Here is a 14,393-nt window from a genome sequence, read left to right on the forward strand (position 1 = left end):
TTCTGATGTAAGGGGGAAAGGTTATGAAGGATAACCCCAAGGAGCTCTTTGCAACAGAGGGATGGAAGACTGGACCTTGGGTTTCCGTGTACTCTTGTCTTAGCTTGATTAAGAGGATAGTCTTAAGAAATCCTTTGCCTCATTGAGAAATAAATTTTGTCTTTGGGATGTCAGTAACCTGAACTAGTTGCCCGGTAATTAACTGGCATTATTTTCAAGAGAGATGAAGGGAAGATGGTTAAACTCAGGGCAGGTTCTTAGTTGTGACACAAATTGAATATATTGTCTTCATTATTGTGGTTAAAAGTATGATTTTATTCCTTAGTTTTGTTAACACTTGTCCATATGCACTGGTATGCTTGACTTCAAAGACGTTCTGCTGGTTTGGAGCAGAGAGAAGCGTCAGCTGCTCACCCAACTTTTGCAATAAGAACAACCACCATGCATTTGGAGATCTTTCACGTTTCCACCTGCTCAGCCTCCTGTCTACCCACATGCCTCTCCCGCTTTGTCTTCCAGGTGAGACCATGCGGATCGCCTCCTCTGAGTTCGCTGATGACCCATGCTCCTCAGTGAAGCGGGGCACCATGGTGCGGGCAGCCCGGGCTCTGCTGTCAGCAGTAACCCGCTTGCTCATCCTGGCAGACATGGCAGATGTCATGAGACTATTATCTCATCTGAAAATTGTACGTATGCAAAATATATCCAAATTTGCTTTATGTGAGTGGCATTCTTGGCCAGCTCTGAATGCTGCTAGAAAATGTTTCTGTGGCTCCTTACTCATCTACATGGTACAATGCCAAGATTTCAGAAAAAAACATGCATTCCATAGTATATGCAGAGTCATCTAAGATTGCTTGGGCCATTTTGTTCCCCTCAAAGCACAGTGTTTGGATCATTCTTTACTTTCTGGAGTAGGTGACACAACATTCTTCTAGATTTCAAGACTAGATTTAGTGCATCTGCTTTTGGCTTCTTTTGAGATTCACAGCTATGTAGGTTCATAAGCTAATTCAGGGTAGAGAGAGCTCTTCTAGATAATGGGCCAAGTGCCCGCTTATGCCAACCTTATTATGAATTATGCATTGAACGTTGTATATGTATGTATGTGTAAATATATATGTGTGTGTGTGAGTAGGTGTGTATATATGTGTGTGTATATGTGAGTAGGTGTGTGTATATATGTGTGTGTGTGTGTATATATGTGTATGTCTGTATGTGTGTGAACATACACACACATTTTTAGCCTATCTTACCCCCCAAAAAAGGTTTATGGTTCAGAGTTTCCAGAATCACTTTTAATGCACCAAGCCTGGTATCTAATATCTCTGATTGAGTCTTTGTCCATCTTCAAGACCTCCAACCTGAGCTGATGGACATAAAGTAAATTATAGCACTTCACAGTTTCCAGAAAATTCCCTAAGGAACCAAGGAATCCAAAGCAGAACTTGCCCAAGGAGGATTTTGTTTTTTGTTCTTCAATTTGTCCCAAAGAATAAGCCCTTAAATACTTAGGGAAAGAAATTCAAACTTGATGAAATACACCATTCAATGAGAAACTCTACTTGTTTCAGAAAGTTTGGGGAGGCCACATAGCATTAGGATTGGATTAATCACTGGATTTGGACCAACTAGGTTTTGATCTATTGTTGTCCCCTTGCCAACTGGATTGACATCACCATTATGTTCTTACAGCTCAGCTCTGTCACTATTCAAATGGGGTTAGTGACGGCTCAGCGATATAAATGCTGAGTCAGGGAAATTCCTAGGAATACTTACCACAGAATGAGTGGTAATCAGGAGCCCCTTATAGACTGTGAGCCCGGTGCATCTGTCTGCAGGCTGCAGTGCCAGCTGTCTGTCCCTCCTCCTGGCACCTCTGTTTACACAACCTTTATGGCAAGGATAACTTTCTCCTCAAGTATGCTAGGGGAAAAGTTTTACCATTTTTACCTTGCTAGCACATTTGATCGTCCGAGACTACATTCTCATAAAAATATTTCCCCAGAAAGACAGTCTTCCTTTATCCTCTTATGGGGATGATAGAAATGAACTTAAAGAAATTAACCCTGCATCTCAACTGATTGTCTAGGCTATGGTAAGCTTGTTCAGCCACCACTGGGAAGTGATGACAGGTTAAGTATCCTTCCTAAATTGCCCACCTACAGAAAATGCTCTTTCATTCTGTGTCTGGGATACCATAGTGGCACCAGTTGCTAGGCAATCCTGCCTGTCTGCACATCTCTTTGACTGGTGCTGTCAGCTGATAATACAGCTTCAGCCCGTTGTAATGTGCAGTCAATTGCATTTTCTTCTCTGTTCTGCAGATTAAGGGACGTTAAAAAAAAAGAATTTAGCACAAAATCATGCAAAGGTCAACCCAGCCATATTAAGTACTCCTGTCAGCCTGTCAGTTGTAAAATTAAAAATGAATGTAGACTAAATAACACATTTGTTCTACTTAGACCTCAGCTCCTGTAGCCAACAGTGATGGTAGATTGTTGCCCTCTTGTGGAAGAAATGAAGAACTACACTGAATCAGCTAGGTTGTGGGTCAAATCACATTCTGAGTAAGTCTTGGGGTTCATGCACCACCCACCAAAAAGCTTTGAGTCCACAAAATAGTTGTAAATTAACAAGCCCATAATTTTGCCTAGCAGTGTATTAGTTCTTTGCTGTTGAAATACAACAGTCCCTCATAAAATATTATAAGTATCTATTCACTTTTTAAATTTAGGATGGAAGACAAAAATCATTTACTTCTAAATGCTTTGATTCAGCAGGTTAACAACTATCATCTACATCTTTACCAAGATTTGTTTTGTTTAGATGATTTCTAATAAGAGCAAATTTGGGATTCCAACATTCTGTTGGTTTGGATGAATGAAAATTATCTATAATAAATCCCACAGCTTCTTGTAATGTGACTGCTGGCTAGCCACTTTACCGTTAAGCATTACATATGGTATTTTACTATTCATCTTTCAGGCCAGATGCCAAATTTTAGGGTGTTCTTTCCAGATATCAATTTTTCTCATATATTTGTAACTTACAGAAAGGTAGAAAGAATTACTTTTTTATTAATGCTCAGGTTCATGTTTCTTCATCAATCCTTCACCAAGTAGATGAAAGGCAGTCAATATATTTTTCTCTAATACCTATCATCATTCTCTACCTTGCATCCTGGTATATAATTGTTGGCATCTCAAGTCATTGTGAACAGATGCTATTTAGACTCTAAAACCTCTGCAGATTTTATGTGTTTTGGCAGTGTATAGCTCTTTGCAGTCTACTGCTTTGCACTTCTATTTGGAAACATAAATTTATATGTCCTCCCAGGAACTAATGCAACATACAGGTATTTTAGTTGCATGTATTAAGCTTACCATGCCCATCCTACAAGTATTTTTTAGTGCTTTAACATCGAAGAAGTTTCATAGGACTGACAGTTCAAAGATTTTGCTGCTGCCTTTCCATATTCAAGAGGAGAGTGTGAAGACATTGGCTCTCACATTTTTCCAAAGTCCAGTTAGTGGGATCTGATGCTTGTTAGCAAAGCTATGCCAATCATTTGTACATTAGGCACTGTTAAAAATGGTGCTGAATTTTGATCAGTTTTATTACTGAGATTGCTACTGAGTGGTTTCCTAGGTAGAAACCTTTTTTTACCTTGCAATCAGTTGACATTGTCAGTGTGTTTAGTTAATTCATGGCCCCGCACACTTTTAAAGGAATCCTTCATTCCAATCAGTAGGGAAAAAGAGGATATTTATTTTTCTTAGGTTCTGAATTCATGTAATCAGATTATATTGTCAATTATTTGCATGAGGAATGATATTACACATAAACTCACCTAGACATGTCAGAGAAAACAATCACCTTTTTTCAATCCTCAGGGTAGCTACTAAAATAATGTACTTGATGATGGGAGAATTTCTCCCTAGAAAATGGAATGATGATAATAATAAAAACTGTAACCACTCAGTCAATTTCTTGGGGAAATCATGTTTTCTTAGTGGTTCCTACAAGTCAAATATAATGCTGTGTTGTTGGAGGCCAATAATAGGACAGGGAAAAATCTAATATTACCTGTGCTTTGTGACTTTATCATCAAATTGTCAAACACAGCCTCATAACTCATTATTTCTTAGTAGTCGCCACTTATTGCTGAAGCTCTGATGTAGTTGGATTACACTCAATTGGATTACAGTAGTCTTGCATCTGGTTTCAAATATATAAAAAATGGCTCAGTTTCTTAGCATTATATTTCTGCCAGAACTATCCTGATATTTCCCTCACACACTAAATTGTTCGTAATTTACTTATTCAGTTGATTATTAGGGAATATTTACTGCTTACTCACGATATATAAAACACTATGCCAGTATACCTAACTTCAAACGTGGGTTGGCTTCTGCTTTGAGAACCTTACATACCAACCCAGGAATCATCAACAATGTACTGTACACTAAGAATGTCTGCATATTGCTATAGTCATACCCAGAAGAAAAGTATAATTAAGGTACTTTTTGGCTATAAATAACAGACTCAACAAAGAGTCTTAAGATTTAAAGTGTCAGGAAAAATTTGATCAAGGCTAAGTTAGTCGCAAGAACTGAGTTTCTGTCCTCTTTCTCTCATTGAGGGATCTGTTCTTTGTAGGCTCCTTTTAGTCTAAGGTAAAAGCGGTTGCCAAGCATCTCAAGGTTGTAGTTTTCTAACGTAGAGATAATGTGAAAGAGGAAAGTCTTTTCCTTGACTGCTCAAACTAAGGTTTTACTCTTCTTGGTTGGCCCATGAATGACAAGTATGTTGTAATTATTTAGAGGGGGACATGGAACAAAATGATATCTTCATTTGCCTAAGTAATTAACCACATGCTGAAAATAAACTCCATGAAATTGTACTGTTCAGCAATTCAGGATAATATGGGACATGGCTAGGAAAGTTTGGCCTCAAGATTGGCATTGGTTGAAGTAAGTGTGGGTTGCTTTCCCTTGAACCACTGTCCCCAAATTCAACAGTCAGATCCACAAGACCAGACATGAAACTAGGGCTTGATCATGAGAAGTAACTAAAAAACTGATTCCATCAAAGGAGTTGAGGGATGTATGTTTCTTTCCAATAATGAGAGCAAAATCACCCTGTAATTTGGACTGAAAATTTGAATATACAGGAAAGAATTTTTAATCATAAGAATCAGAGGAGAGAAACAAATGATTACCTAATAAAAAGTAGAGCAGAGTCTAAAAATATTCAAATAGCAGATAGGAGATGACACCGAACCCCATAGAAAGGACTCATGCACCAGCACCGAGAGCCATTTGTGGGTTGTAGGGTGTACCTCTGGGTTTCTGTGTTGTGCTTAAATCACCAAGGTTCCACACAAGCAAGTGAAATTTTTCAGAAATCTGCCCCTTAAGACGCTAAAGAAAGGTGCTCACAGAGTATTGTCTGAAAGAAAATATTCTCTTGCAAAATTGCTCAATGGGGCTTTACAGAGGGACTTTGCTGATGCCCAGGTGTGTGCTGGGGGAGCATGCTAGAATGAGTTTGCAAAGCCTTTCCTGCTGCATTATCTGCACCACACACTCTGCTTACACAGCTTAACACTGAGTTGGCTCAGAAAGGAACATTATGTCAAGAGCATGGGCCATGTTCAGAGAGCAGGAAGGGTGAGTTTGTTTTTGATCACTTGTGCAAGTAAAGAATAATATCCTAAAACCATATAGGGTGTTGTTGCCATTAAACAGAGATGTGAGACCATAGACTTTACCTAGAGAGAGCTTCACAAACCAAGGACAGGACAAAGACATGAGATGGGTTAAGTTTGACACAAGGCAAGATATTCCATCTTCTAAGCATTGAAGCTAGGGGATGGAAAGGGGATAGCCAAGTTAGTGAGATCCAGTTTGTAGAGGTCTTGGGTAACTTGTAAATATTTTGTACTCTTTATGTATCAATTTTTTAAAGCCATGGTGATGTATAGTTTTTAGAGATATTAAGGAAGTACTAACTCAAATGTTGAGGCTAATCAGCTGGGGCAAGACTCTTAGTCAGTCTTCATTTTCAAGGATTTAAGAATATAATAAAATCTGAATACCGACAGCTTTATAAAATTGTCCTGCCTGAGAAGTTGATGTAGCCCAGCCCAACAACTTAAAAGTAGTAGGAGTAAAAGACTTGAGTCCAAACCCAAAACCCTGCACTCACTTGCTTTGAAACATCTTGGTCTAGTTTCAGTCACTGTGCTGCAAAGTAAGAATAAAGAAAACACCCAATTATCAGACTTGCTTTGAGAACTAAGTTAGATTGGCATAAACTTTCAAAACAATATCTGGTTCATCACAAGTAGTTGATGACTCTGGCTAGTGTCAATTATTTTTTTATCCAAATTAAAATTACCTTTGGAAGTATATCATAAACAATAATGTTGTACATGGTTAAAATATGCACTTTTAAGAATAATGTATAATCATTATTTAATCATTTAATCATGCTTGCATTGTGATGAGATCCTTTCACTTACTTGAAGGGAAAATTGAATCATGAAATTCCATTCCTCAAAGAGGAGAAAGTTGAAAATAAAATATCCAGCTTATTTTTAGAAGGCAGAAAGAGGAAGCATGATAAAGATGCAAATATGGGTGATCAAACCAAAGTGCAGGGAAAAACACAGACAATGGTCTCATGTTCAGCCTTTTACTTGGCCAGCTTTTATTTCCAAGATGGATATTTTTAACTTGGTTGTGAAATCAGACAGGGGAGTTAGATATGATTTATTAAATCGTTTCATCAGTGTCATTTAAAATTCAATCAGCTATGTATCCACACAAGGACGCTGGACTGGGTCAGTGTGTCCTAACAAAATCAATGACTATGTTGACAGTGATCCTCTAGCACAGGTGTGTGCTTTAAATGAGGGCAGAGAAATCAGTTGTGCACACAGACCTAGAGGGCAGAGATGTGATTCCTGGGGAGGGGGGGAAGGGCAGGGAGAAGGGGAGGTCACCCTCCTCCTCCTATGCTTACCTTCCTGCCTCTGGTGCTTCATGAATACTTAATGGAAAAAGGAATGATCACACAACTCTTTGAAATTGAAGTATGTTAAATTTCAACCCCAAACAAAAAGATGAAAACCAACCAGGCACTGGTTCAAACACTCAGACAATTAACACAATTGCAGGCAGTCTTGCTTATTCCAGAATGGAAAATAGAAGTCCTGGAAGGGGGGTTCAAGTCATAAGCTTTGGAAATAATATCCCCCTAGATAGAGAACACATGCTAATGACACTTTAGTCTTTTCAAGTCTTTTCAGCTGATCTGGGCCCTGAATCAAAATATTAAGGACAAGGAATAAATTCTGATTCAACAGAGTTGTCACTTTCATGTTCACAGACTCTGCCTGCTCTGTAGCAAAACCGTTGTTTCTTATTTTACTTTTTTTTTTTCCTTTGGGTCGGTCCTGGGGCTTGAACTCTGGGCCTGGGCACTGTCCCTGAGCTCTTCAGCTCAAGGCAAGAGCTCTACAGCATGAGCCACAGCGCCACTTCCAAAACAGTTGTTTCTAATGCCCCTTCTAATGTGGGCACTTTAATGAGGGAATGGCAGCTTCATGTGGAAAGCCATTCTTCAGTACAGAACATAGACCTTTTCCAACCCTCCTGCTTATAAAAGTGCTCCACCGTGGACACCTTCATCTTTCCAGTCATCACAGCAGCCCGCAGCTTGTACCCACTGTACTATTAGCTTCTATCTTTTCCGACTTCCCGTTCCCTTGGAGACATTCCAAGCTTAACATGAGTTCATTTTTCAGAACCAAGCTTCAAATTCAGGCCCATGTTACAGCCCTTCTCATACAAATGGCCCAGGTGGGTGCACAATGGATAAAGTGTCTGAGAGGCCACTTCCCTTGTAAAATTTTTTCTTTCCTCAACTTTTGTCCCTGAACTCCTGGCTGGCCAGTAATCTTTTAGAGGAAGCGTTGATTTGGCTCACAGGAGTCAATTTCCTTCCCCAAATTATACCCTTTCTTTGTTTAAATATGTACTCTTTGATAGTAATTTTCACTTGCAGAATTCTCTAGTCTTTTTTTTCCCTTTTGTCTTTAAGTCCCTTTATTTCTTTCTCTGTCTTTTTCTCTCTGTCTCTCTGTTTCTCTCCATTTCAATGGGTTGTGAAATATACTATGAGTTGTGATTCTAGATGAAACATTTGACTAGAGATAAGCACTCAGATCTTTCCAGATTCAAACCAAGTCTATCTTTATAGGGACAGACTCCATCATGGGCATTTACAAAAATACTTCTTTGAATTATATTTTGTAAGTATTATAAATGTAAACAAGCATCTGAATTCTGCAGAGAAAACCAATGAGAAGAGAAATTATGTGTAACACAACAAAATAAATATTCCAAATTGTTCTTACTAAAAACCAGTAGTTTTATATGTACACTAAAAAAATAAAAAATAAAAAGAAATCTAGGGTTTAGCTCCCTCTGAGATAATGATTTCTCTCTTCCCTGGAACCACTTTTTATGTTCTAAGTAAAGATTTACTTCGCAAATAATCAGCAGGAACAACTTAAATGCCAAGTGAATCCTTTTAGCAATACCGTTGATGGCCAAGTTAAGATGACTATAAATCTACTAGAAAGTGATTTTGTTGTGTACAAGATTTGAGATTTACACTGCTCATTAAACTATGAACATATTTTAAATGGGCCTTTCTATACCCTAAAGGGTGATTTGATTTAAGTGACTAAAAATACCTCACCCTGGGTGTGGTGGCTCACACCTATAATCTTAGCTACTTAGGAGGCTGAGATCTGAGGATTCTGGTTCAAAGCCAGCCTAGGCAGGAAAGTCCATGAGAGTCTTATCTCCAATTAATCACTAGAAAACTGGAAGTAGCACTGTTGTTCAAAGTGGTAGAGTACTAAACTTGAGATGAAGAGCTCAGGGATGGCGCCCAGACCCAGAGTTCAAGCCCCACAACTAACAAAAGAAAAAAAAAATAGGGCTGGGAAGGTGATTCAGTGGTAGAGCGCTTGTCTTGCATGCATGAGGCCCTGGATTCGATTCCTCAGCACCACATAAGCAGAAGAAAAAAAAAAAAAAGCCAGAAGTGGTGCTGTGGCTCAAGTGATAGAATGCTAGCCTTGAGCTGAAGAGCTGAGGGACAGTGCCCAGGCCCAGAGTTCAAGCCCCACAACCAACAAAAATAAAGAAAAAAAGAAAACCTTTTAAGCACACAGCCCCTTCACATTCATTCTTTCTCCTTTTTCTTAAGGCTGTAATAATATTACAGCCTGAGTAGGAACTGGAAAATGCTAACAGTGAGGATTGCACCATAATAATATATTTTGTAAAGAGAGAAGTAGCCATGCAGAATTGCCATAGAAAATGCGAATGAAAGCCTAAGTTTCTGCAGAAATTAGGCCCCCTGCTCATATGCAATTATTTTAAAGAACTCCCCTTGCTTCTGAGCACTCTTGCCTTACCATAAGTTTGCTATTTAGTAAATGGATTGACATTATCACATTGATGGGATAAAAGGCTTGCTGATATCTATTATCACTGTTATATACACACTTCTTTCCCTTCTGCCAGTTGATAAGGAAATTGTCTGAGCACCTTTGTGATTCTGTCGGGGCTGAGTTGATCTATGGCTTTCTCTAGCTGTAGTACTCATTTGTATCTCTGAATTGTCAACCTATCATCTATCTACAGACCATCTTTTGATAGTCTGTACAATTCCACAGGAGTCAATCTAAATTCTGTACATAGATCTTCCCTGCATTTATCACTGCTCTCTCAGACCTGCCTTCTCTTCTATTCTCTGCTTCTCTCAGGAGCCTGAACTAATCAGGGCCTCTACCAAGCTGCGCTGGTTAAGAACATTTGATTTTGAAAAAAGAAAATGCTGCTTTATTGTGCCATATTCTCCTAGGACTGTGTTCTTTTTACTCTACTAATACCATTATTTCCACAAAGATGCTACCTGACTGTCAATGACTTAGTGGATCTCTGGGCTTATAATACCTAAATGTTCGTTTGATTTGAGTCCACGTGGTATTACAACCAGAAGAGTTGCCAGTTGTCCCAATTTTCATACGTTATTAAAGTGAAGGTCATTTTTGGAGGGAAGGACACTTCAGTACCTCTGAAAAACTTAAATCTCATCTAAAATAATTTCCATGAAATTCACAAGTCACACCCAATGCCATGCTAGAAAAACTCCCAAGGGATGGTTTGCAGGAATTTGGTGGCACCTTTAGGACAGCATGTTTGCTGTTCTCTGTCTACCACCTGCAACTGACAAAAGAACTTAGAGTTGGGATATAGGACCTTCACTCTTTCTGGTGCACACGAAGGTGTAAAGTCAGCATCAAATGGCAGTATGCTTAGTGACAGATTTCCAGGTGTGTCTAAGACTCAGGGAGATTCCATCTGTCCCACATTGTCAGCAGGCAGGCAAAGGATTTCTCTAGTTTAGGGAGGGAGTTTGCTGAAGAGTTCTAGAATTTATTTTAGAACTCTGTATTTTTCTTAAGTATATTGTTATTGCTACTCTTTCTACCTTAAAATAGAAGTCTGTGTTCATTATCAAACTCATAACTTCAAGAATGGAATGAATATAGGGTATCTGTATGCTTTGAGAGTCTATCACTTATATTTTATGTACAAATATTCTGAAAATCATGAATGTTTCTGTAAATCATAAATTTTTAATCTGTCTCAAATGATAAGTGGCACTTTCTACTTTTATTCAATTAAATATGAATAGCTATTTAAGGTTTATTTTACAAGTTACCTTGTATGTTTATAACACTTTAATGCTGAACACGTATAAATTTGTTGGATTTTTTACCCTTTCAGGTGGAAGAGGCCCTGGAAGCTGTGAAAAATGCTACCAATGAGCAAGACCTTGCAAACCGCTTTAAGGAATTTGGAAAAGAGATGGTGAAACTTAACTATGTAGCTGCAAGAAGACAACAGGTAGGGAAGCCTGTAGAAATACTGTGGTGGTGAATGTAAATAAGAGGTCACTTGCATCTTCCTGGCTATCAAATACCTTAGGAATCCGGGATCCCAAAGACTGCATCCTGCCTGGGCCAGTTGGAATACTGGATAATCTCTGGTCCTGTCTTTTATGACTTTCAGAGAGCACCTGTTTTTATTGATGAGAATTGTCTACCAACCACACCACACTCTTTCTGTTCACTGTAGGAAAAGCTCAGAGGCAAATAAAAACAAACTGTAATGAGATGTTATGGTTACGCTCAATTAGCACTGTTTAGAATCAGGTTTTATCTCCTAGTCTTTTGGGTACCCCTTTTCATATATGTATGCCTAGATTGGGAGGAATGTAAAGGGTAATTTTATAAATATGAGAGGAAGAATGCAGGGAAAATAAGGCAGCAGAGAGGGGAGGGAAGGAGGAAAGAAGGTGAAGAATGGGCACACAGGTGAATGTGATTCAGTATTCCCATGAAAACTACTGATCTCCCATTCCCTCTGCCTTTACTTTGCCTAGAGATCCTATCCTGCATTTAAAACTATTTTATTTTATCATTGGATGCCATTAGAATTGTGTTCACACAATTTTTCAAAAAGCACTTCCAAATGTGTAAAGGCTTGTTGAAATTATTTTCACCCATCCTTTTGACTGTCTTCCAGAATTCTTTAACATTGATGACGGTTCTTATTAAATCTTCATCAACAGGAAAGTTCCATTCAATAAACATTTGTTTTATGTTCACTCTGTGCCAGGATGAGGAGATGCTCGGATTACAAACTTGACTACCATGTAGTCCTTTTTGTGCCAAGTATGATTTTAATGTATATGATTTTTTTTTTTAAAAATCCATCATGGGTCTTAAACTCTGGGCCCAGGCACTGTCCCTGAGTTCTTCAGCTCAAGGTGAGCTCTCTACCACTGATGCCACAGTGTCACTTCCAGTTTTCTAGTGGTTAATTGGAGGTAAGAGTTTCATGGACTTGCCTGCCCTGGCTGGCTTTGAACTGTGATCCTCAGATCTCAGCCTCCTGAGTAGCTAGAATTACAGGTGTGAACCATCAGTGCAGAGCAAATGGTTTAAATAGCTTTTATCAGCAGCAGTCTTGTCAAAAGGAATCTAGTGTGATGGGCCTTATGGTAATATAAATAGGAACAGAGTTGCCCTGAGCACAGTAGAAGGCCTGGAAATCATTTAGTTGAAACAACTGAAAGGCAGGACCTCTTCGCTATGAACCAAACAAGAGGTTAGGATGAGAGGCAGGGGCCCCGGCTATTCATTCTCACAGGGTATCTGGTACCTCTTAAGTGTATGATTCAAAGTTCAGAGTCTAGATGTCAGCTTTATGTTGTAGTATTTAGGTTGCAAAGAAGAGGCCTGGTATGGCAGAAGGGAGGAGAAACTAGGGGAAGAAGCTGACGAGATCTAGGGGACAGACAGGGGTGATCTCCATCCACTTGGTAACAACAAAGGTGGCAGAAAGCATGCAGCAAACGTACATTGTAAAAATGGAGCACAGAGACGCTGCCACATTGGATGGGTGAGTCAAGAGAGCAGACAGCAACTAGATTGTTCCAAGGTTGGAGTCTGAGGGAATGGTAGAAGATGGTGGGTCCACTGAGAAGATGGTAGGTCAACTGACAGGGCTGAATTCCTGTCTGAAATCAGTATGTCATACTTAAATGCATTGATGGTGAGGTTGTTACATACAATCTCATTTCATATACGATGAGACTACAAATAGAAAAGTGGTGTTGGTGAGGGATCAAAATAGGTAGTTGGCATTCAATCCATGAGAGTATGGGATATACATATGCAAAATACGTAAATAAACTTTTTACTTCTTTAATACTTTGTCTCCAATTAATTTGGAAAAGAATGGAAAAGAATTTGGAAGGAAATTAAATAGAGAAAATGAGTAATTGTCCTCATATCCTGTCAGCCACATACACACACAAAAACTAATGCTCATTTGTTTTATTATCTTCCAGTTATTTGTCCCCATAGTTTAACATATTTATAATACTATGCATATGAATACACAAATTGTGTCTTTTTAATTGTGTGTTTTTTAAATTTTTTAATTGTTATTATAAACCCCTATTATGCTCACGTCATTTTATTTTTCCTGAAAATGGCTTCGTGTAAACTTCACCTGTTTTCTGTGTTTTGCCTGTGCAGGAGTTGAAGGACCCTCACTGTAGAGATGAGATGGCGGCTGCCCGCGGGGCCCTGAAGAAGAATGCCACAATGCTGTACACAGCCTCGCAAGCCTTTCTGCGACACCCAGATGTCGCTGCCACAAGAGCCAACCGAGATTACGTGTTCAAACAAGTCCAGGAGGCCATTGCTGGCATTTCCAATGCCGCTCAAGCTACCTCGCCCACGGACGAAGCCAAGGGCCACACGGGTATTGGCGAGCTGGCTGCAGCCCTGAACGAGTTTGATGTAAGCATGGCGATGTTTTCGGAGCCTATGCACTTACACAGGGAAAACAGAGTGTAATGAAAGTAGAAAAGGACACCACATAGAATATATTCTGATTTTCTTTTATCAGAAAATTTTAACAGTAAGATAAACTAAATATTATGTTCTTGTAATTAGGAGTTGAAAATATTGCTAGTGCTGTTTACTTGTCTTTGAAGATGACCATGGTTAGGAAGGTCTGATCATTTTTAGTTAGATCACAGTTCGTCCTTGAAATGAGCAACTTCATTGTTAAGATACACATGCTACAGGCAGACAGAGATGGAGCACAGCTATGTTGTGCCTGTGTGAGAAACTATCTTCTGGATCTCCACTTTTTTTTTTATTTAAATTTAATTTTATTTTATTTAAGAACATACTGTACAGAGGGGTTACAATTACATTGGCAGGATAATGCATACATTTCTTACCAAGCATTGCAGCCTCCTCCTTTGTTTACCCTTCACCTCCCTTCCCAGCCTCCCCTCTCCCCCCCACCCAATCATACCCCTCTCAGGAGAATTACAAAATGTCATGGATCTCCACTTTTAACCAGTGATATGCAACTTCGTTTTTCGTGTGACCCAGTTTGAGAATCTGGTCTTCCTTGGTATGGCCGTTCTCAGGAGGGACTGTGGCAATCATTGAGAGACTCATCTGCTCTGTCTGGTGGTTTGTCACAGTGAGGGATACAGCAAGATGGTAGCTCACTGTGACTCTGCCAGCTGCCAAGTCACCCAAGTGAGTGAGAAGTCACACATCATCAACTGCTCAGAGCAATGGTCCTCACTTCCCCAGGTCCTGAAATGGGTCCCTCTGTGGATTCATTTATTCTGATCCATAGGAGCCTATATGGGTTGTGAGAGGTACAAAGATTTATAAATAATCGGTATCTACTTTCAAGGCT

The 14,393-nt window shown here is 39.2% G+C and overlaps 1 protein-coding gene across 3 annotated transcripts in view; it reads left to right on the forward strand.

The window, feature by feature from the left end:
- Ctnna2 (catenin alpha 2) overlaps positions 1–14,393 on the forward strand; it is a 1,104,669-nt gene that overhangs the window by 334,787 nt on the left and 755,489 nt on the right. For all 3 annotated transcript variants that reach the window (XM_069989104.1, XM_069989103.1, XM_069989105.1), the window contains 3 exons: positions 520–686; positions 10,881–11,000; positions 13,202–13,468. In XM_069989104.1, coding sequence (XP_069845205.1) covers positions 520–686; positions 10,881–11,000; positions 13,202–13,468 — 554 coding nt within the window. The remainder of the gene's footprint in view (positions 1–519; positions 687–10,880; positions 11,001–13,201; positions 13,469–14,393) is intronic.

Source organism: Dipodomys merriami, unplaced genomic scaffold (assembly GCF_024711535.1).
Source record: "Dipodomys merriami isolate MVZ:Mamm:240054 unplaced genomic scaffold, mDipMer1.0.p SCAF_37, whole genome shotgun sequence".
NCBI lineage: Eukaryota > Metazoa > Chordata > Mammalia > Rodentia > Heteromyidae > Dipodomys > Dipodomys merriami.